The following is a 25,350-nucleotide window of genomic DNA, read 5'->3' on the forward strand; positions in this document are numbered from 1 at the left end:
GATATATGATAGGATGAGTGTGAGTAAAGCTAATGTTCTCCCATGTAAACTATCACATAATTCACAATAAAACATTAAAAAAAAAAAAAAAGATGTTAGTTTGAGGACTAAGGTGCTTCTGACACAAGACATGGTATTTTCAGTAGGAGCTCTGGTAGCGTAGTGGTTATGAATTGGGCTGTGAACCTTAAGGTCAGCAGTTCGAAACTACCAGTCGCTCCGCGGGAGAAAGATGAGGCTTTCTACTCCCGTAAAGATTTACAACACCCTCGGAAACCCTGTACAGGGTCGCTATGGGTCGGACCCGACTCGATGGCACTTAACAACAACAACAACAAGGTCAGCAGTTCAAAACTACCAGCGGTTACATGGGTGAAAGATGAGGCTTTCAGCTCGTGTAAAGATTTACAGCCTTGGTAACCCTATGTTGGGTCGCTATGAGTCAGAACTGACTCTATGGCACACCACAATGTGCAAGTGAAAGTTGGACAATGAATAAGGAAGACTGGAGAAGAATCGAAGCACTTGAGCTATGCCAAAAGAGCAAACAAATGTGTGTTGGAAGAAGTCAGAATACTCTTTAGAAGCCAGGATAATCAGACTTCATCTCTCTTACTTTGGACACATTATCAGGAGAGACATACATAATGCTAGGTAAAGTGGAGGGTCAACGGAAAAGAGAAATATCCCCTACAAAATGGACTGGCAGCAGTAATTGGCTCAAATGTAACAATAATTATGAGGATAGCACAGGACTGAGCAGTGTTTTTCTCTGTTTTACATGGGGTCGTTATGAGTCAGAACCAACTTGATGGGTACCTAACAACAGTTGTGAACCAAAATGGAGCATGGATTCAAAATGTAAATATTTACTCTAAAGGCTAGTCATAAAATTATTTGGGCAATTGGGCACAGCATTTCTACATTTTGCTATAAGATTGTTAGTTAAAATGATTATAGTTACATTACTTACATCATTAAGTAAATTTTACTTACATTAGTTATATATCAAGGTTACTTAGTAAGGTTAACATTTAAGAAGACAAATAAAGCTGTGGACATTATACTTACCAGGCTGCCAAAGGCCCAGGAGCCTCTGAACGAATTAGAAAAGGAATTCTCCTGACGCTACCTCAGAATTACTGAGTTCTGGGCTATGGGACATGCGTGAGTGGGGTTGAATTTCAGACTCTAACCACTCCTGTTCATGCCGTAGCCCTGTGTACAACTGTTCACTATTATTAAGATACTTTGTAAAATAAATATGCTTAAATTACTGAGTTTTAACATTTAGCAAACTGTACAAATAGTTTCTCAGCCAAACACTCCAGGAAAGATTTTGGTTGTAAAACTGTAAGCCTAGACTGGACTGTTGTTGTTCACTTTGGTACCCGTATTATGGAGTTGAGTGGCATGTACATTTATTGAATAAATAAATGATAAGTAAGTGAGACAAGGCATCGGTTTAAGTTTAACTCAGTTTCAAATTTGGTAATTTGGCTACTTCTCCGAATCTTGCATTTCCACCACTAAAGAGTGAATAATTCTAGTTTCAGCATAAGTATTGTGAAGATTTAACTAAGAATATGGTAAAGAAAATGTTTTCAAACAGTAAAGCATTCAAGCAAACAAACATAAAAAAATGTAGATGTCATTAAAATGATTTCAAATGTCAACTATATTTCTTGAATTTATTCACTTAGAATGTTTTGATGCTATTATCTTAATTCATTTTAGTATTTACATAATCCAAATAAAACAATCTTTGGTTTTGTTTCAAAATACTACGAATAGTTGTTGCTGTTGTTGTTGTTATGTGCCTTTGAGTCGGTTCCGACCCATAGCGACCCTGTACAGGGTTTCCGAGGGTGTAAATCCTTATGGGAGCAGAAAGCCTCGTCTTTCTTCTGCGGAGTGGCTGGTAGTTTCGAACTGCTGACCTTAAGGTTCGCAGCCCGATTCATAACCACTACGCTACTAGAGCTAGAAACTCTTAATAAAAAAGGTTTCGTGAGTTGTATTAATGTTCGAAGCAACCCTGAGAAGTAGCTATTCAACTCATACTACCCTCATTTTATGAAAAATGAGGGTAAGAGAGAGTTTGGGATCTAGCATAACCAGTTCTTTAATCACAAAAGCATTTGCTCAGCATAGAGTGCTCAGATAATTCACATATCTAGGCCGATTCCGACTCTTTCTCAGAAAACAAGCAAGTTGTGAGTGATTTCTAATAGTCATTGCTGTTAAGTGCCGTAGAATTGATTCCAATTCATAGAGATCCTTTTTAGGGTTTCTGGAGTGACTGATGGGTTTGAACCACTGATGTTAAAGTTAGCAGTCTAGTGCTTATCCTATAGTGCCACACCAGGACTCCTAGTGATTGTTTTTGTTGTTGTTGTTAAGTGCCATCGAGTTGATACTGACCGATAGCGACTATGGATAGGGTTTCCAAGGAGCAGCTGGTGAGCTTGAATGGCCAACCTTGCAATTCAAACGGCTTTTGCAGTCTGGAGCATTAACCCATAGCGCCACACCAGAACTCCAGTAGGTGGCATCATTAGGTCTCCAAAATAAGCATGGAACTACCAAAAACTTAGTGTGGTTTTAAATTTTGGCTTTAATGTACCTATAAGCATATGAATCAATTCTCCTCAATCTAATACACATAACTGATATCACTGAAAATATATGAAAGCTCTATTTATTGTATGTGATAACTAAGGTTTTGTTGTTGTTGTTGTTGCCAAATTGGCTGCACCAGCATTCTCAATGGCTTAGCAGTTAAAATGTACTTATCACCTCCATGATGAATCTAATATGATGTAATTACCCTCCAGATTTGGTCCTAAGTGATTAGTGCTGATGTGATGTATTGTAAATCCTCAATCCTATGTTGTTAATGAAGACAGATGCAATATATAGGGTTAGGTTGTACCTTGAGTCAATCTCTTTTGAGATATAAAAGGAGAGAGAAATGAGCAGAGACAAGTACACACTGCCACCAAGAATTAAAAGCCAGGAGGGTCCCTGCACTGTGATGCTCCTAGATCCAGAGGAAGACTGATGCCAAGTCACAGAGTGAACTCCATGCAATGCTGGACCTGCAGATGCTGAAATGAGACAAAAATCTTTCTCCAGAGCCAGGGCTCTGAATTTGAATTTCTAGCCTGGTGTGGTGATATAGGATAAACACTGGACTGAAAAATCAGTCTGAGCAACAGGCTTGTGGTCCAAATTCACCAGCTGATTCTCAGAAACCCTACACTGGGCTCCTGTGAGTCAGAACTAACCCCAAAGCACTTAACAATAAAACTTGATGCAGCAGTATGTCGACAGGGAGCTGCCAGAAACTGAAACCAGATTCAGATAAACGATGTGAAATAAGGGATATCATTGCTGATGTCAGATGGATCTTGGCTGAAAATAAAGAATACCAGAAAGATATTTACTTGTGTTTTATTGACTATGCAAACACTTTCCACTGTGTGGATCATAACAAACTATGTATACATTGCGATGAATGGGTATTCCAGAACACTTAATTGTGCTCATGAGGAACCTAAACATAAACCAAGAGGCAGTCCTCAGAACAGAGCAAGGGGATAGTGAATGGTTTAAAATCAAGAAAGTTGTGTATCAGGGTTGTATCCTTTCAAAATAATTATTCAATCTGTATGCTAGCAAATAATCTGAGAAGCTGGATTATTCCGAAGAGCAGGATTATAGGAAGATTCACTAGCAACCTGTGATATGTAGGTGATATAACTCTGCTTTCTAGAAGTGAAGAGTGCTTGAAATACTGATGACAATAAAAAACTACAGTCTTTAGTATGGATTGCGCCTCAATATAAAGAAAATTAAAATCTCTCAACTGGACCAGTAAATAACTTTATGATAAATGGAGGTAATATTGAAATTCTCAAAGACTTCATTTTGCTTGGAACTACAATCAACACTCATGGAAGCAGCAGTCAAGAAATCAAACATATTGCATTAAGCAAATCTGCTACAAAAGACTCCTTTAAAGTGTTCAAAAGCAAAGATGTTACTTTGAGGACTAAGGTATGTCTGACCCAAACCATGATACTTTCAATTACCGCATATGCATGTGAAAGTTGGACAATGAATAAGGAAGACCATAGGAGAATCAATGAATTGGAATTATGGTGTTGGCAAAGAATATTGAAGGTACCATGGACTGCCAGAAGAACAAACAAATATGTCTTAGAAGAAGTACAGTCCAAATATACCTTACAAGCAAGGATGGTGAGACTTCATCTCTTGTATTTTGGACATACTGTATTTGGACATATATTGATCTGCTCAGAATTTACTTTATGAAAACCAGTTTGTGTATACAAATTACTATCAGGATAGACCAGTCCTGGAGAAGGATGTCAAACTTGTAGTTTCGAACTGCTTTTGAGTTTGACAAGAAACGAGAAAGATCAACAAAAAGATGGATTGACATAGTGGCAGAAACAATGGGCCCAAACATAATAATTGGTATATGGTGCAGGACTGGGCAGTGTTTTCTTCACAAAACCTTTTGTTGTGCATAAGTTTTCTGTGAGTTGAAACTGACATGGTGGCACCTAACGACAACAGCAAACCTAGTTAGAGAATACATTTCTGGTTGTTAAAGTCACTCACTCATGGTATTGCTGTTATAGCAGCACTAGGTAACTAAGACATTCTCTATATATTGATCTGCTCAGAATTTACTTTATGAAACCCAGTTTGTGTATACAAATTACTGTCTCATTCAAATCTGAGAAATGAAGAGAAAATTGATAGGAATATCTCTGTCACATGACATTATATAATGAAGTGTCCAAATACAAAATTTGGAATAACTACTCATTGATCTGAGGCCTTTTACGTTGGTACACCTTCAACCTTTTGCCTTGTATTATGTGTGTACTTTTGTACAGCTTATTTAGAGTAAACCCATTGCTGTTGAACTGATTTTTATTCATAGTGACTCTATATGACAAAAGAACTTCCCTCTATGGTTTCCAAGTTGTAAATCTTCACAGAAGCAGATTGCCACATCTCTTTCCCATGAAGAAGCTAGTCAGTTTGAACGTCTGACCTTTCAATTAACAGTCAAAGGCTGAGAATTGTTATTGTTGTTAGGTGCCACCTAGTCATTATCAACTCATAGTGATAATTGTGAGTGCCAACCTCACAATTGTTCCTACACCTGACCCCATTGTTGCTGCCACTGTGCTAATGCATCTCATTGGGGCCTTCCTCTTTTTCTGTGACCCTCAACTCTACCAAACATGATACCTTTCTCCAGGGACAGGACCCTCCTGATAATATGTCCGAAGTATGAGAGATGAAGTTTGGCCATCCTGGCTTCCAAGGAGCACTCTGGCTGTCATTCTTCCAACGCAGATCTGTTTGTTCTTTTGGCAATCCATGGCACTTTCAATATTCTCCTCCAACACCATAACTCAAAAGCATCAATGTTTCTATGGTCTTCCTTAGTCACTGTCCAGCTTTCGCATGCATATGAGATTATTGAAAATACCATAGCTTGGGTCAGGCACACCTTAGTCCTCAAGCTGATATCTTTGCTCTTCAACACTTTATAAAGGTCTTCTGCAGCAGATTTGCCTAATGTAATATGTCAATTTGTCATTCCCAGCATAGTAAACCAAGTGATTGTCAGATTCAGAATGACCAATGCCAGTCCATTTCAGCTCACTAATGCCTATGATATCAGTGTTTATGTGTTCCATTTCATTTTTGACAATTTTTACTTTTCCTGGGTTCATACTTCTCACATTCCATGTTCCAATTATTAATGGATGTTTAAGATGTTCTTCATTTTGAGTTGTAGCCCATTAGCAAATGAAGGTTCTGAGGGCTTTACTCTGTTTGCATCATTACAGTCAACTCTATTTTGAAGAGGCATCTCATCCCCTGTCGCATTTTGAGTGCCTTTCAACCTGAGGGGTTCATCTTCCAGCACTATCTCTGATAATAATTTGGTGCTCTTCATCATGTTTTAGTATCAAATATTCTGATGCTGACAGTGTTCCACTGTTATTCATATAGATTACAGTAACTAAATATTCAGAAGTAGTTCGATTCTCCTTCTTCCTTGTCTGGAAGCTCATTTGAAACCTGTCCATGCTTGGTGACCCAGCTGCTATTTAATATTCCTGTGGCATAGCTTCCTGAATCACAGCAACACAAAAGTCACCACAGTATGATAAATTGATAGACGAGTGATGGAAAGGTTGACAGTAGAGACTGTGTATTATTTATGTCATTATATGTACATCAGTACAATTTTAGAACATTATTATCACTGCAGAAAAGCAACTTTCTACCATGAATGAAATAGATATCACATCCAGTCATTGACAAACGCTAATAATATATTTAAAGATGAGGTTAATAGCTACCTTTCAGAAAGGCCTATACTGGATATTTCATTTAATGGATTCATCTAATGTGTGTTTAAAAGAACTTTTGAGGTAAAACCAAAAATTCAGATGTAAACATGTAAATCATCTTTTGTTATTTTTGTTTGGCATGTCAAATCATTTTGTAGATTTCTTTTTCTACCCATTTTTCTTTTTAAAGCATGCCTTTAAAAAGAATAAATTTAATCTCATTTTCAGGAATATCTATTTTACATATAACATTTGCTTTTCTAATTTTCAACTTAAAAGATTGAAAATATCCTTGCATTATTATGATTCTAATTTATGAACATAAAAGAGATCAAATTGATACTTAGGGTCTTCAGATTTAGCATTCCCTTTAACTCCTTCACTGTTGCATCAATGTTTGTTAGTTCATTGTGCTGTAGCATGAGGATATGCAAAGAACACAAATTGTGCAGTCCTGCAAAAAGCAAAACAAACATTTTCACAGGCTTTTAACATTTTCATTGTTATCTAAATAGTAGAAGTAAATGATATGTTATAGCTATTAAAAGGATAAATGATTATTTATAATATTTTGAATTATCATTTAAAAACATAATTGCTGTTGTTAAGTCAGTTCCAACCCATAGCAAGGAGCAGATGGTGAGTTTGAACTGCCGCCCTTGCAGTTCAAATCGATTTTGCAGTCTGCTGCATTAGCTCACAGTACCAACCGGACTTCAAACATCCTTTTACTGATAACATCATGGAGGGTCATCACATAATTGCCACAATGCACCATTACATAAATGATAAACCATTTAAAATCATGAACCAGCCAAGCTGACACATATTTTGGAGGGAACACAATTCAATCCAGAGTCCTGGTGTGGCATTGCAAGGTTGATTTGAACTGCAAGGGAGGCAGTTCAAACTCATCAGCCGCTCCTCAGAAACCTTATACAGGGTCGCTGTGAATCAGAACTGACTCTATGGTACTTAACAACAACAAAACCAACAACAACAATTTAATCCATGACAATAAATGGCTTGAACGTGTTAGTTTAGAGATTGTTGTTACAAAATTTTCTCAGAATGGAAACAGGAATTTAACTGGTAAAATTATGTACAGAAAAACTTGCAGAACTATTTATTTAGTTGTTATATTTATAAATTCTCCCAAATATTGTTGAAATATGATTCTACAATATGTAGTTTGTCTCCAACTATGCAACAGAATGGTACAAATCTTGTTTCAAAAGGTTATTTTGCATTTTGAATAGATCACATGACAATACTGAATTAGAACTGTAATCTAATGGCACATTTTTAAATTGAATGTAAATAATAACATTAAAAAGTAGAGCTCCTATCACATATTTTCAGCAGATATGTTTAAACATATCTTTGTATAGCATTAACAATATCACAGTTAAAGATTGTTGTTGTTAAGTGCTGTTGAGTTGATTCCGACCCATAGCAACCCTGGACAGGGTTTCTGAGGCTGCAAATCTTTAGGGGAGCAGAAAGTCTCATCTTTCTACCACGGAGCAGCTGGTGGTTTCAAACTGCTGACCTTAAGGGTTGTAGCCCGATTCATAATCACTACGCTACCTGAGCTCCTAGTTAAAGATTATTTCATTGAAAAAATTCAACTGAGAGAAAATTTAAGACATACCTGCTATCTCAAATATTGCATTATTGTTTAGATACAGTTCTGTCAGACAATAGTTTCTAGTTAGAAATGCAATCTCGTGGAGCTGAAAATGAGAGAGAAAAATATGGTTTCTAAAACATTTATATGTATATATACATATATAAAATATACTTGTAATAAAACCATAAATGCTTGAACTTTGTTGCTGTAATTAATTCTTTTTGACCTTTGGGTCTGTTCTATAAATCTATTTCTGACTGCCCTTGAACACAATATAATGAAAAGGATGTTTCTCATTACCTTAAAATAAACTTACTACATGTTGCCCAAACTCCCCGGCATGGTTTTCAAACTTCATTAATTTAGTATAGTCTTTTTGCTCTAACAATATTTCTTCCAATTCTGTTCTATATGTTCTCCATGGATCTAGTTCCAGGTGCCATTAATTTATTATCAAATATTATTAAGTGACTATTGCAATTAGTCCTCTGGTGTTACATTGTAAGATCAGCACTGAACTGTGAACCACAGAGTCAGTGGTTCAAACCCATCAACTGCTCCTTGGGAACCCTATAGAGGGTTGCTATGGGTTGGAACTGACTCGATGGCACTTAACAACAACAATTGCATTGATTGACTGGATCACAAGTGCTTTGTTATTTGCTAACCACCATTTAATAACAACATCATTCATCTGTCAGTTTGTTGTACTGTGGTGGCTTGCATTTTGCTGTGATGTTGGAAGCTACACTACTCGTGTTTCAAATACTAGCAGGGTTACCACATTGGACAGGATTCAACAGAGCTTCCAAAGTAAGATAGACTAGGAAAAAGGATTTGGTGATATCTACTTCTAAAAACAAAAACAAAAAAACTGGCTAGTGGAAACCTTATGAACAGCAACAGAACACTTTCTTATGTAGTGCTAGAACTATGCAAGCTCAAGTCAAAGCTGAAGAAACTTAAAACAAGCCCCTTAGAGCTGAAGTAAATATTCGAATATACCTCACCAAAATTTAGAGACTATCTTAAGAATAGAATGTATAGAGTTCTGGGATGACATCCAGGAAACCATACATGAAGAAAGCAAAAAGTCACTAAAAGGACAGTAAAGAAAGAAAAGACCAAAATGGATATCAGACGAGACTCTGAAACTCACTCTTCAAAGTATAGTAACTAAAGTAAACAAAATTATCAAAATGTTGAGCAGAAGATTGCAAAGGGCAGCTTCAGAAGACAAAATAAAGTGCTATAATGAAACATGTAAAAACCCTGAGTTGGAAAACCAAAAGTTAAGAATACACTCAGTATTTCCCAAGCTTAAAGAACTGAGGAAAAAATTCTGACCTCAACTTGCATTATTGAAGAATTCTATGGGCAAGATATTGAATGACTCAGTAAGTGTCACAGGAAGATGAAAGGAATAAACAGTCATATCAAAAAGAATTGGTTGATGTTCAATCACATGATCAAGAGCTGATGGTACAGAAGAAAGAAATTCAAGCTGCACTGAAGACACTGACAAAACACAAGACTTCAGGAACTGACAGGCTAGAAATTGAGATGCTTCAACAGATAGATACAGTGTTGGGAAATATTTACTCTTACATGCCAAAAAATGTGTAAGACATCTACTGGCCAGTTGACTGGAATAGACCCATATTTATACCCATTCTAGAGAAAGATAATTCAACAGAATGTGGAAATGATCAATTTCAGCAGTACATAAATGGGAAACTGGCAGACAATGAAGTCAAATTCAGAAGAGGATGTGGAATAAGGGTTATTATTGCTGATATCAGATAGATTTTGGCTGAAAGTAGAGAAAACCAAAAAGATGTTTAACTATGTTTTATTGACTATGTAAAGGCATTCAACTGTATGGGTCAAAACAAATTATGGGTGACATTGCAAAAAGTGGGAATTCCAGAAACTCTACTAGTGCACATGAAGAACCTATACATAGCTCAAGAGGCAGTCACTGGAACAGAACTAAAGGATGCAACATGATTTAAAACCAGGAAGGGTGTGTGTCAGGGTTGTGCCTTTTCACCATACTTATTCCATCTACTTGTATGCTGTGGAAATCTAAGAAACTGGACGATATGACCAAGAATGTGGCATCTGGATTGTGAGAAGATTCATTAACAGCTTTAATATGCAAATGATACAACATTGCTTGCTGAAAGTGAAGAAGACTTTAAGCACTTACAGATGAAGGTCAAAGACTATATCCTTAAGTATGAATTCCACCTCAACATAAAAAAAAAAAAAAATCATCACAACTAGACCAACAAGCAACAACATGATAAATGAAGAAAAGATTGAAGTTTTATCAAGGATTTCATTTTACTTTGATCTACACCAAAGGTCCATGGAAACAGCAGTCCAGAAATCAAATGACATATTGCATTGAACAAATTGGCTGCAAAAATACTCTTTTAAGTGTCCAAAAACAAAGATGTCAGTGTAAAAACTAAGGTGTACCTACCCCAAGCCATGGTATTTCTAATTGCCTCGTCTGCATATAAAAACTGGCCAATGAATACTGAAGTAGAATTGATGCATTGAATTATGATGTTGGCAAAGAATATTGAATATACCATGTACTATCGTATAAACAACATCCTCACAACTGGAGCAATAAACCACATCAGGATAAATGGAGAAAAGATTAAAGTTGTCAAAGACTTCATTTTGATTGGATCCACAATCAACACTGATGGAAGTAGCAATGATGAAGTCAAATTACATATATCATTAGGAAAATATGTTTTTAAAAACCTCTGTAAAGTATTCCGATACAAAGATGTCACATTGAGGACTAAGGTGTGATGACTCAAGTCATGGTACTTTTCAATAGTCTCATATGCATGTGAAAGTTGAGCAACGACTAAGGAAGACCCTAGAAGAATTCATGCATTGGAATCATGATGTTGGCAAAGAATAATGAAACCACCATGGACTGCCAGAAGAACAAATAAATCTGTCTTAAAAGCAGTACAACAAGAATGCTACTTAAAAGCCAGGATGTCAAGACGTTGTTCGGCCATGTTATTAGGAGGATCCAGTCCCAAGAGAAGGACATCATACTAGGTAAAGTGGAAGGTCAGGAGAAAAGAGGAAGACCCCAACACAATGGATTGACACAGTGGTAGCAGCAATGCACTCAGACAAAACAGTGGTGAAGATGGCACAGGACCAGACAGTGTTTCGTTCTGTTGGGCATAGAGTCACCAAGTGACAACTGACTCGATGGCACCTAACAGCAACAACAATATGTACTGCCAGAAGGACAAACTAATCTGTCTTTGAAGAAGTACAGCTAGAATGCTCCTTAGAAGTGAAAATAGGGAAATTTCATTTCATATACTTGGCTATGCTCCCTGGCAAAGGTGTTCATACTTGCTATAGTAGAGTCAACATATAAACTGGAAGATGAGTTGATACACTGGAGACAACAGTGTGCTCAAACAGCAATGATTGTGGGATTGACACACGATGAAGCAGTGTTTCATTCTGTTATACATAGGCTCTCTACAAGTTGGAAGCCACTCAGTGGTATCTAACAACAATTACTTGGTAAAGGAGCACTAGTGGTGAAGTGTTCAAGCATTCAGCTACTAACGGAAAGATTGGAAACCATCAGCTGCTCCACAGGTGACAGGTATGGTAGTCTGCTTCTGAAAAGATTAAAGTAAACCAAACAGATTGAGATTGAGTTGATTCCAACTCATAATGACCTTATGCTGTTGATGTTGTTAAGTGCCACTGAGTCGGTTCCGACCCATAGTGACCCTGTATTGGATTTCTGAAGAGCGGCTGGTGAGCTTGAACTAACAATTTGGCAGTTTCAAACTGACCTTGCAGTCCAGTGCATTAGCCTGCAGTGCCACACCAGGGCTCCATCATGAGCCTATGTTGTTGTTGTTAGGTGCCACCAAGTTGGTACTGACCCATAAAAACCTCATGCACAGCAGAACGAAACACTGCCCGATCCTGGGCCAACCTCACTACTGTTGCCACGCTTGAGTCCATCGATGCTGCCACTTGGCCAATCCATCTCACTGGGGGTCTTCCTCTTTCTCTCTGACCCTCCACCTTACCAAACATGATATCCTTCTCCAGCCACTGGTCCCTCCTGACAATATGTCTGAAGTATGAGATGAAGTTTGGCCATCTTGGCATCCAAGGAGCACTCTGGCTGCACTGCTTCCAAAACGGATCTATTGGTTCTTTTGGCAGCCCATGGCACTTTCAATATTCTCCTCCAACACCATAACTCAGAAGCATCAATTCTTCTATGGTCTTCCTTATTCACTGTCCAGCTTTTGCATGCGTATGAGGTTATTGAAAATGCATGGCTTGAGTCAGGCTTAGTTCTCAAGCTGATATGTTTGCTCTTCAACACTTTACAAAGTTCTTGTGCAGCAGATTTGCCTAATGCAATACATTGTTTGATTTCTTGACTGCTGCTTCTGTGAGAGTTGATACTTGACCCAAGAAGAGAGTAAAACTACTCCATAGGATTTCCAGGCTGCAAATCTTTATGCAAGCAGTCTGCTTCATTTTTCTTCCATAGAATAACTGGTATTCTCAAAGCACTGACCTTTTAGTTAGCAGTCCAATGCTTAACTCACTGTGCCACAGAGCTACTTTTAAAACCTATTGAGTAATTCAATTATGTTTTGAGTTGAAATTTACTCAACGACAACAGGTTTGCGGTAGGCCAAGTACTTTCTCCTCATGCATATAATGAGTGGAAAGACCATTTTTGCATCTGAGCATGAATTATAGTTTCCTTTTACCTGCATGTCTTGTTTTCCTGGTAAGCTTCTTACCATTCTTATGGACCAGTCCCAGGCAAGTAAGTATACCACACCGTCACCATACCACTACCTATGGTCAATTTTCACTACTCAAGTATTTGTTTAGATTTTTTTTTATCTCCTTGCATCTCACTACTGTCTTCTTATTCCATTTTTACCTGCTTTATGCTTTTCCAAATTTGTACTTGTTTAAGCTCATTGAGTTCGATATCTTAAATGATGGCCTAATTTTGTATCATTTCATTATATGCCCAGACTAAAAGCCACCTCTTTTCCACAGGCTCACTGTGCTTCTTGGTAAACAGATCTCAGTTTAGTTGAGGACTCTGTAATCTGAGTGAATTTAGGAGACAACTCCGTCAGGTCTGTCCAAATGCTAAAATCTCATACCCAGCCAGCACCTCACCCAACCAGAGGGCAAAGCACAATATATCATTGTTAGTTTATGTGCTCATCTTTCTTAACATGGTCTTTCCTGACAAGCCTCAGGCACATAAATGTCCAACATTTAGCTTGATTTGTACAATTAAGCACTAGAGTTTTATATCTTTATTAAGGAAAAAAAATATTTCTTCAGTGTCTTGTCTTTCATACCTCCCCATTTCCTGACAATATCGTGGTGCTGCATCTTACTATTAAGGTTAAAATTAGAGCATACAAATTGGAAATAGTTAAAAATATTCTAGAAAAGTCCCCAAGTGAAATAGTTAATGTTTCTATTACCCTGCACCACTTTTAAAGAAACACCATTTAAAAATATTGATTCTATAATATAACATGAATCTAAGAGGCTGGTTTGAGTTGTAAGGATGAAATGTGGTAGTCACAGTAGAGGGACGTGTAGGTTTAAGAGCAGTGGTTAATTATAAGATTGGTGCTTTTCTACTGAATACAGGATATTGTGGTTGTTAAGTGCTGACAAGTCGATTCCAACTCATAGCGATCCTGTACAGGGTTTCCTAGGAGGAGTTGGTGGTTCATGGTCCATTGCTGATTCTACAGCACCATACCAGGAGTTCAAACACAGGATATAGCAGGGAGAAAATCCTCATGAACTTGTTATTAATCAAATATTTAATATTTTATTTGTTGTTGTTTAGTGCCATTGTCTTGGTTCTGACTCACAGAGACCTTTATAGAGTTTCCAAGGAGTAGCTGATGGGTTTGAACTGCCGACCCTGTGGTTAGCAGTCCAGTGGTAATCCTACAGCACCACATCAGGACTCACTAGAATGATTATTGCCAATTAAATAGAACTGTTTTGTCCTTTTGTTAATAGATTTCAGTGAACCCATCTGACTTACTGAGCATTCCTCTTACATCTCAGCATCACTATTTTCGATTTGTGTTCAAAGTTTGGAACTTTTTCCTTTATAAAATGTAATGATCTAATATCTGTGTTATTGTCGTTAAGTGCTGTTTAGTCAATTCTAACTCATAGAAAACCTGTTTAGGGTTTCCAAGGAGTGTCTGGTGAGTTTGAACCACTGACCTTGTGGTTCAAACCAACCTTGTAGTCTAGTGCTTTATTTCACAGTGCCACACAAGTACCCCTTACTATCTGTAGTATTCATAAATTAGGACGCTATAAAAGATATCTGTATGGTTCAAATAATTGTTTCAGTCTCATCTTCACCAAATTATATCACAATTTATGCAGGAGGACCACCAATAATTTCACCAAATGTTCCTCACAGGAGGGAGAGACTTTTCAAAGTAGGAACGTTGGTCACAGTTGACTTCTCATGCCATTCCCTACATGCTTATTGGCATCAATTCACTGCCTTCCATTCTTCTATCCATCACTCCTTGCTCTAATAATAGCTGCACCTGATATCAGCCTAGTAAAAGATCACCAGTGGAAAACATAAATTTTGATTCAGTCTTTTTCCAGTTGCCTACTGACCTACTTCATTTTGCTTGGATCAACAATCAACACTCATGGAAGCACAGCAGTGAAGAAATCAAATGACGTATTGCATCGGGCAAATCTGCTGCATAAGACCTCTTTAAAGAACAAAGATGTCAGTTTGAGGATTAAGGTGCATCTGATGCAAGCCATGGTCTTTTCAATAACCTTGTATGCATGTGAAAGTTTGATAGTGAATAGGAAAGACTGTAGAATAATTGATGCATTTGAGTTATGGTGTTGAAGTAGAATATTGAAAGTATCATGGATTGCCAAAAGAACAAATAGATCTGTGTTGGAAGAAGTACAAAATGCTCCTTGGAAGCCAGGATGACCAGACTTCATCTTTCATACTTCAGGCATATTGTCAAGATGGACCAGTCATTGGAGAAGGATATCAGGTTTGGTAAAGTGGAGGGTCAGAGAAAAAGAGAAAGACCCCCCACTGAGATGGATTGGCACAGTGGCAGCACCAATGGCTTCAAACGTAGCAACAATTGTGAGGTTGGCCCAGAATTGGGCAGTGTTTCATTCTGTTGTTCATAGGGTTGCTATAAAGTTGGTACCAACTCGATGGTACCTAACTACAACAACCTACTTACTGAAAATTACTGATTAGCTGAGACTTTAAATTTCTCTTACATTACTCATTAACACTAGAAAAAAAATTCTAATGAACTCAACATTTTAATCTTGATATAAAAATCATTATTTTCTCAAGAATTAATATCCATGGATTATAATTACTAAGATTATAAGATTTCACTGTTTCCTGGGGTAGGGAGATAGAGTGGCAAAAAATAGTCACATCATGGAAACCTTGGTGAGGTATAGATAGATATGCAGAATTATGTTATTGCCTGTGATAGTTAATGTTTGGTATCAACTTGACATAGCCAGGATTCCCAGTAATTTGAAAGTTGAGATGTGGTTATCACCATTGTTGTTGTTGTTAAGTGGCTCCAACTCAAAGTGAACCTGTATAGGGTTTCTGAGGATGAGCTGGTGAGTTTAAACCATAGACCTTGTGCTTATCCTATAGCACCACACCAGGAGTCCTTTCTCCCTGGTAAGACCTAATATAGTGTAGTTAACTCTATGATGATTAACTATGAGCAGTAAAAGATGTTTCCTCAGGGATGTGACCTACTTCCAATATAATGGACACTCAAGCAAAGCTTGATTGACTTCGGCTGTGTCTAGAGCTTGCATCTGGCGTGTCTTCCAACCTCTGGTTCTTTGGACTGAAGCCAGTGGCCTGCTCTATTATCTGCTTGCTTGCCTGCTTGTCTGTCTGCCTGCCAGACCTTGGTTCATTTGGTCTGAACTTGTGACTTTTTGACTTCTACAATTGTGAGCAATTTCCTTGATACAAACTTCTGTTTACATTATATACATATAGAAGTTTCACTGGTTTTGCCTCTCTAGACAAACCAGCCTAAGACATTGTCCAGTTTTGTTTTACAAATAAAATGGCAAGATAGAAACTGGACTCAAGGAGATAGCAAGTATAATGGCAGGGAAGGCATTAGGAGGGTGTTAGTCTCGTGAAGGAGGATGTTATAGTAGAGTAATGACAGTGGGAGAAAAGTGAAGTGGAGGAAATTGACAGGCAATTCTAGGGTAAAATTCAACTTAATAGACAAGTTGCAATATAGTAAGTTGTTAAAGTCAAGATCTAATAATTGGATTGAAAGATAATATAATTGCCCTGATATTTAAGCCATAACTAAAATAAAATTTTACTATACTTATTCATTTAGAAAATCTACACTATTGATTGTAAGAATTGCCGCAGGACTGGTCAATTACTGTGACCTTTTGCATATCATCTATCTTGGCTCAAAGCTTGGCATATAGCAAGCATACAATAAATTATAGTTATTCTTATTATTATAACAATTATTCTTAGAGTGCTAGGAGCTCTTATGGAATCCTGGTCTGGCATTGTGGGCTAATGCACTGGACTGCAAGGTTGGTTTGAACCACAAGAGCAGATGTTCAAGCTTACCAGCTACTACTCAGAAACCCAGCACAGGGTCGCTGTGAGTTGGAACCAACCTGATGGCACTTAACAACAATAACAGGGGCTCTTATAGTGGAAGAAAGAGGAAGTTTTCTGCTCCCATAAATATTTATAGCCTTGGAAACCCTATATTAGATCACTATGAGTTGGAACTAACTCAACAGTGCACAACTGCCACCACCACCAAGAGCTTTTATATTAATATAAAGCACCTAATGGAAGGAACAGTTTCTGGAGAAGCACATCATTCTTGGTAAAGTGCAGCATCAGGGAAAAAGAGGAAGATCCTCAACAAAATGGATTGATACAGTGGCAACAACTATGCTCTCAAACACAACAACAATCATGAAGATGGTGGGGGGCCAGACAGTGTTTTGTTCTATTGTGCATAGAGTTCCTGTGAGTTGGAACTGACCTAATGGCACCTAAACAACAACAGATAACCACAGAGGTACTACTGGGGGGAAAGTGTATACCAGCACAAGAGGCATGATGCAAGGTCAACTACTCAGCAATGAATCAAAAGTCTGCAGCTTTGAATTCAGCCAGAAGAGCCTTAGAAGAAAGTCTGGTGATTTGCTTCTGAAAAAAATTAGCAATTGAAAACTCGTATAGAGCACAATTCTACTCAGTCACACTGGGAGTTACCATGAGTCAGAATCAAGTATACAATAGGGTGTGCTAACCCCAGCACTATTGACATTTTGGACCAGATACTTCTTTGCTGAGTTGGGAGGGAACTATTCTGTGCATTGCAGCATCCCTGGTCTCTATCTACTAGATGTTTATAGAAAACTCCTTCTGTAATATTATGACAACCCAGAATTTCTCCAGACATTGTCAAAACTGTAGGATAATTATTTCCAGTTAAGACAAGGAAGGAGAGAGAATCACATTTATTAAGTGCTTTTTTTGGGGGCTAAGAACTGAGTTAGATGGTTTCACAAACATATAACATGATCTTTATAATAACTCAATTATTTATTTTACCCACAGTTTAGTATTTTTGTTGTTAGTTGTTGTGGAGTATAGAACCTTGTGTATAACTCTTATGTATAAGTATAGAGTATCCCTGTTTACTTATTAGTAAAGTAATGATCAGAGAAGTTAAGTAACTTTCTCAAGGTCCAGAGATTACAAGTAGCAATGTGAAGATTCACATCCATGTCTGTTTGACTCCTAAACCAATGATAAGTATATGTTATTTGTTGTTAAGTGCCTTTGAACTGGTTCTGACTCACAGTGACCCTGTATAGGGTATCTGAGTCTTTTAAAATCTTTGAGGGAGCACAAAGCTTTATCTTTCTCCTGTGGAGCAGCTCATGAACTCGAACCACAGATGTTGTGGTTTGCAGTCTAGTACCTACTATATGGAGTCACCATACAATAAATACTAGACTATAAACTGTTGTTGTTGTTGTTAAGTGCTGTCAAGTCGATTCCGACCCCTAGCGACCCTGTATAGGGTTTCCAAGGAGCAGCTGGTGAGCTTGATCCGCTGACCTTGCAGTTCAAACAGCTTTGCAGTCTGGCACATTAACCCACAACGCTACACCAGGACCTGGTCTGTGGTATATATTAAATAATTGAACTATTAAGTTTTGGAAGACTTTCACATAAACCACCCAAAATACATTATTTTGAATATATACATAAATAAATTATTTAATTAGATTAAATGATGGGAAATGTTCCATAAATTAAAATTTTCCTCATACTTAAACAACATCTCTAAGATCTGTCAAACATATGGAATACAAAAGTAAGTAAAAAAAAAAAAAAAAAAACACAAAAAAAGCATTGTTACTAGGGTGCCAGTTCATACATGCACAGGTTTATTCCCAAGGAAACATGTTTAAACGTGTCTTTGTGATTAGATATGTTCTGTGATTCTGCATGTTCTACAGTTCTCTTCCGTAATACACTTGTCGTAGTCTCCTTTGGGGGCCTTAAACTAAAAGTCCCATCAAAATCATGACTTCTGAGGGGATTTTCTGGGCCAGTTAAATTCAAAACAGAAAGGTCAGCTCAGAAGGTTACTGTGTAAAATGATGTCTGTCCTGTAAACCTTTACCCAATTCACAATATAAAGATTTTTTTTTTAATTAAAAAACCCACAAGACTATGTTTTGCAATCCCCAAAGTTAATCTTATTAGATTTTTTTTTAAGGATACAGGATGATCATGAAGACTAAATAGAAAGAAGTTTTTTTTTAAGAAAACAGGAAACTGCATTGGTGTGGAAGAGGCCAGGAGATTGGCACTGGGAAATGTTTTTCCATCATCACAATGCACCTGCTCATTCTCCAACATAGTAAAGTCTGACCTATGAAAATTTTGTTAGAAAATTTTACTCCATCCACCCTAACCCTGATCCTGCTCTTTAAGATTCCTTTTCTTTTCGAGGACCCAAGGAACATTTACAAAGAAAACTATTTAAGCCCCTCAAGGATGTCAAAATTGCTGTTTCCAGGTGGTGTAAGTTGTGGCATGCAGAATTCTTAGGACAAGGGTTAGAAAAATGGAAACATACCTTCATTAGTGTATAGACCTATTTGGAGGATATTTTAAGAAATAATAGCTTTACAATTTGCTATTTTTGTTTAATACAGGTTTTTATGATTTCACAGCAATGCTTTATTCACGTAACCTTGTATTTGGCCTGAAATGGTGTGTGTGTGTGTGGGGGGGGGGGTAGAAAACGATAACACACTCTTCTTGTTGTTTCCATTGAGTCAGTTCTGACTGAGAGTGACCCTGTATTGGGGTTCCAAGGAGAAGCTGATGAATTTGACCGGCTGGCATTGTCGTTAGCAGTCAAGTTCTTATCCTACAGCACCACCCCAGGACCCCAAATAATATGGAATGGATATTAAAAGGATATTAAACTTTAGAAGGTTAAGTAACTTTTCCAAGATTACTCAGTGAATATATTGTGGAACAGAAGTTTGACCCAGGCTCCAGGGTCCCTTCTAAAAAATCACTGCACAATGTTATCAGACTCAGCTTGAGCTACTGGCTTGATTTGCTCCATCCATCTGATCTGATATTAACTTCTCAGGTGACCTTGATTCTTCTCTTCTCTACAGTATCTCCTTACCTCTGGCTGGCTTTAGTTCCAAGGCTAGAGGTGTATCTAAGATTTGGAAGGTATGACTTGTGCCCTGAATACTGCTTGAAGGGGAGTGCCACTGAGCATTTTCTTTTAATCAATGCAGTTTCCATTGTGAACAAGTAAAAACTAATAGGAGGGCTTCAAAAAATTAGTGGAAAAATTCCATTGCCTTTTAATTCCATTTACCCAGAAGTATTTTGAAGCTCTTTCATGCTTCTGTGCTTGGTAAAGTGGAGGGCTGGAGAAAAAGAGGAAGACCCCTCAATAAAATGGATTGGCACATTGACAACAGCAATGGGTTCAAGTGTAGCAATGATAGTGAAGTTGGTGCAGGACTGGGCAGTACTTCATTCTGTTGTGTACAGAGTCACTATGAGTCGGTACTGACTCGATGGCACCTAACACAAAGAAACAACATCTTAAAGCTTCTGTATTTGAGAGCCTCCTGGTGCAGTTGCTGTAGGATAAGCACTGGATTGCTAATCACAAGGTCGGTGGTTCAGACCTACCAGCCGATCCTTGGAAACCCTATACAGGGTAATTATGAGTAGGAATAAATTCAATGGCACTTAACAACAACAACAACGAGTCAAGGCAGACTGTGTGATCCTGGCCTACTGAGAGTTGAAAGAGAATTAACTGAAAAAATTACTTTGAGCACATCATAGACAAATTTTCCTCAGTGAAAGCAAGGAAGGAGCAGTTGTCATTTTTATTTATTTATTATATTTATGTAGTGCCATAATGTGTTAAGGAAAAGATCAGTGAATTATACATATTTTGAGCTGATATTATGGCAAAATTATCTAAAAGATAAGTGTCAGATGTTTGAACTGGGGCCCAGTTTCAGGGCTATTTTCTGTAGATACGCTTCTGTCCAAGGCACTGTTCTATCCTGCCTCCATCCCATAGAAGGTGTTCTCAGGTGTTCCACAAGCCCTATCAACAGAACCTAAGAATCACTGTTTGTGCTGTCAGTTAGAGATTGACTCTTGACCACAATGTTGGCAGTCCAAGCCCACCAGCAGATCCATGGGAGAAAGAGGAGACTGTCTACGAAAGATTTTCAATATTAAAACACTATCTGGGGCTGCTATAAGTCAAAATTAACTTGATGGAAGTGGGTTTGGTCAGGTTTTATTGTTGTTGTTTTTCATGTAATCAGCAGAACCTGAACTAATGCACATGGCTGTCCATCGATCCAAATTAAAAAAACAAAACAAAACTTCATCCTAATGCTAAATTACATTACATACAGACTAGTGTACTTGCTCTTGGTGGCTTCAACCATGATTTTCAGTAATCCTATTACTCCTGCTGGTACCCTCTTGCCCCTGACAGCTCCATTATTCCCTTACCTTTTCACGTCATCCTCTTTTAACATACTTTAGAATCGCAATTCTAAAGGTTTATGTTATTGTTGCTGTTAAGTGCTGTCGAGTTGGTTCAAACCTGTATAGGGTTTCTGAGGAGTGACTGGTGTGTTTGAACTGCCAACCTTGTGGTGAACAGTCCAGTGCTTATCAATCAGGATTCTCTATATGTTCATAGAAGTAGATCATTATAATGCTGATGTTGTTAGTGACACAAAGCTTTTTTAAAAATCATCCCAGGGGTATTTCTTTTACATTAGAAGATTCTGATGAATGGCTCAGACTGGTGGCTCTCAGGCCCATTTAAAAGGAGACTTGTGATCTGGGAAAATTTCCTAGTGTGCCTCAAATTATGCCTTAAAATAACTCCTTAGATATCAATTTATAAAGTCAACTTTGTTGACTATGTTCATTAAACCCAAATTGTTGATAAATGCCATTAAGTTGGCTCCAGCTCAAAACAATAGGGTTTCCGAGGACAGCTGGTGAATTTGAATGGTCGACCTTGAGGTTCAAACCGACCTTGAGATTGAGTATTTATCCTAGGGTCCACAACAGGATTCCAAACCCAAATAGTGCCATCCATATAAAGGATGACTTGGAAAACTTTCTAATGTGAAACAAGACCACAAAACTTTAGACAGGAAAGTGAATTTATATTAAACTGATATATATGAGTTTGTGAAGATGAGAAAAATGCCTAATTAGGGATTTACATTGTACACACTTACACCAACAACCTTTGTTCCACCTAAAAAAGCCATCTAAAATGACAGTAGTATAGTTGTTTCAAAACATGTATATCTATAAAGAGGAAACAGGAAATTAGACATCAAGAACACAGTTTTGAAAGCTGGAAAGCATATGGTCTAGTGGTAATAGAATTAATAGAAATAAGAAAGTTAAATTCTAAAACTAGAAACCAATCTTATGCATACCACATTACTTTGAACAGATTCAATAACTAGAGGTGAGGGTAAAGGGGAGAGGATTAAACAAGGATTATTGAAAGCTATTTTAGAAGCAATCCCATTCCTAGAAAATGCCCTCATCCCTTTATCTACCTGCTAGACAACTGAGCCTCTTTCCCACATCAAAAGACTGAAGGTTGTTCTCTAGAGCAAATAACAGGCAGACTTTCTGAACAGTTAGGCACCAGACAAGTTACAGATAAAGGGTCCATAGTAAAAACACGAAGACTAAGGGGCTGTATTGTTGTTGTTAAATGCTGTTGAGTTGTTCTGACTCATAGCAACCCTGTCCAAATTACTGAAGAGTGACTGGTAGGTTTGAACCACTGATCTTGCAGTTCAAACTGACCTTGCAATACTCTGTTTGTCCTACAGCACCACATCAAGACTCATCCTCTGGAATATTGCAAACTTCCAAGCTGTCTTTTTCCTGCTTGGCATTGAGAACGTTGGGAGCAGCTCTTAACCCATTGGGTGGGGAATTAGAGAAAGCTTTTCTAGGAAATCTGACCAATACAATAACAGACGACTAAAAATACTACTATCAGTATTTCTCCTAAAAACATCAGCCAAATAACCCCATAGTGAAGTTCACAAGTGACAAGCTCACCCCACCCACCCCTGCCACACAAACAGAGTACTTCTGATGATCATTTTAGATTCCAATCTTCAATTTGTTGTTGTTGTTAAGGGCTGTCAAGTTGATTCCAACCCATAGGGACCCTGTAACTGGTTTCTGAGGAGCAGTTGATGAGCTTGAACCGTCGACCTTGCAGTTCAAATGGTTTTGCAGTCTGGCACATTAACCCACAGTGCTACACCCATTTTAAATAGGAGTATGAAAAGACAAAGATACCTGAGGGAAAGTATTTTGACATGAGAAATATAGATTAAAAGAAAAAACCCAACATCAATTTAGAGACACCAGATACTATGCAAACAGTAGCAATAGTAACAATAAACACCACCACCACTATCATTATCATGTTTGGAGAGGTTAGATAGGATTTTTAATCTTGGAAACAATAAGAAAGTGATGTCAAAATAAACATTTAGAGAGAGGAAAAAAGGCCTTGTAATTTAAAGTCATTAAAGCAAGCATTTAAAATTTAATAAAAAGGTTGGAAGGGAAAGTTAAAGAAATCTCTCAAAAAATAGAGTAAAAAACAAACAAATCGAATCAAAAATAGGACAGAAAATGTAGGAAAATGGTGTGGAGCAGTTCAATAATTAAACATTTGTATGTTTGTTTGAAATTCTAGAAATAAAGACCAGTGGACATGAAAGAGGGGAAAAAAAAAAAAAAAAAAAAGAACTTCGAAGAAAGTCCCCAAAACAGAAAGACTTTCTGGCATTTTCTCAAGATTGAAATTGCTTCAAGATCAGCAAATCAATGAAAACAGACTCACACCAAGACATGTCACTGTGAAATGTCTGAACACCAAGGACAAAGAAGAGCCTACAGGGTTCTAAGCAAGGAAGATGCACACATGCCAGAATGCCACACAATTTTACAAAATCTTTAGTTCTACCTCTCTAAAAATATTTCTAACATTTGCACATGTTCTTTCCTTGCAGTGAGTGCCAGAATGCCAGTTTTAGTCCAAGAAGTGCCCGCTAAAACAAAGATGGGTCACTTTTGTTGTGCCCTATGATTACCATCTTTTTCTAATCAGAGGTCACAAATTGTGACCCAGGAAATTTTTGGCAGTGTGTTCAAGGGATTTTTGAACTTGAATGCCCTTAAGTGCTTCTTGTATTTTCCATTTCAGTTGTTAGCTGCCTGGGCCTCAAAGGTATTTATGTTTGCTCTGCTAGAAATAGTTTCAAGCTTATGAGACTTACGCTTACAGTTAATCCTAGATGCACTTTCATTTTCCATTTTCCACTCAGTTAACATAAAAGGACTGAAAAATGTGATAAAATATTGAACATTTTCATAAAATTGAACTATTGCTTGATAGGATGATAACTTAAATTCCTTTTTTTCTTTGTTTGTCAACTGGTATTTGAAAGTCTAAATTGGAATGCTAATTTTTGGCTCAATTTAAAATGAACATAATATAAGCTGCTAGAAATGAAAATATCTGAAAGCTGAGGATCACCTATTGATTGGTTAACTGTAATACTTATTTGGATTAGAATTTCAGTTCATTCTTGCTCTTTGATTTGGAGACAGTTTACATCTCTATTTAGATTATCACTAAAGGAGGGATGGGAAAGTGTTAATATCAACAGGTCAGTTCTGATTGATAACAACCCTGTAGAGGGTTTCTGAACAGCGACTTGGGAGTTTGAACTGCTGACCATGTGGTTAGTTTAGTGTTTATCCTGCAGCACCACACAGGGATCTAATCCTAGCCTTGTAAGAGGAACTTCAAGGGTCACACAATGAACTTGAGGAATAGTTCTTGCAGTTGGGGACATGGTAATCTGGTGCCTAACACCTTCCAAGGAAGCTAAGTCAGCTTCGGAAGCAACTTGGAGGTAGCTAACAGCCTTGACCTCATACAACACAGCAAAAGTATGTGAATTCTCAGCAGTGGATGTGGAATCCCTCTAGGAATGTTGATTTGGAACATTTTGTAAGTGATCCTGCCTAAGAGAGTAACTTGCAAGGCCAGGAGATCTTTTGTTGTATGTACCACTGTGATAAAAGGTGAATTGACGTGAAGAGTGGCTAGAGAAGACACTAAGAGTTGGAGGAGCTTAGATGGGGAGCCTCTCTATGACGCATAAAGAGAAAAGAGTCAGTTTGGGACGTTCACTCATTCCAGGGGTCAAGAAAGAACTTTTACTTTCTCCATACCTTGCCTCTTCTGTCCATATTGCTCTAACTCCATACTAACCATTGAGAAAGTGGGAATGGAGGCAAGGGGGATGAACAATAGCCAGTCACACCTTTCCTACCTAAATGGAGCCATTGGCAGCTAGCCATAGCTGGATTAGGGGCTAGGTCTCGTTTGTGAATGAAGATTGATAATTGATTTATATATTCTCCTGGGCATGCTCATTGATTTTACTCACTGATCTTTGTTTTTAAATAACATCTTATTGCATTTTTGGTAGCTGTTTGCACAG

General features: G+C 37.7%; 1 protein-coding gene across 1 annotated transcript in view; it reads right to left on the reverse strand.

The window, feature by feature from the left end:
• Positions 1-25,350, reverse strand: part of LRRC72 (leucine rich repeat containing 72) — a 72,452-nt gene that overhangs the window by 19,075 nt on the left and 28,027 nt on the right. Inside the window, exons 4-5 of the mRNA XM_006832290.1 lie at positions 8,068-8,149; positions 6,757-6,867 (exon numbers count right to left, since the gene is read on the reverse strand). Coding sequence (XP_006832353.1) covers positions 6,757-6,867; positions 8,068-8,149 — 193 coding nt within the window. The remainder of the gene's footprint in view (positions 1-6,756; positions 6,868-8,067; positions 8,150-25,350) is intronic.

Source organism: Chrysochloris asiatica, unplaced genomic scaffold (assembly GCF_000296735.1).
Source record: "Chrysochloris asiatica unplaced genomic scaffold, ChrAsi1.0 scaffold00006, whole genome shotgun sequence".
NCBI lineage: Eukaryota > Metazoa > Chordata > Mammalia > Afrosoricida > Chrysochloridae > Chrysochloris > Chrysochloris asiatica.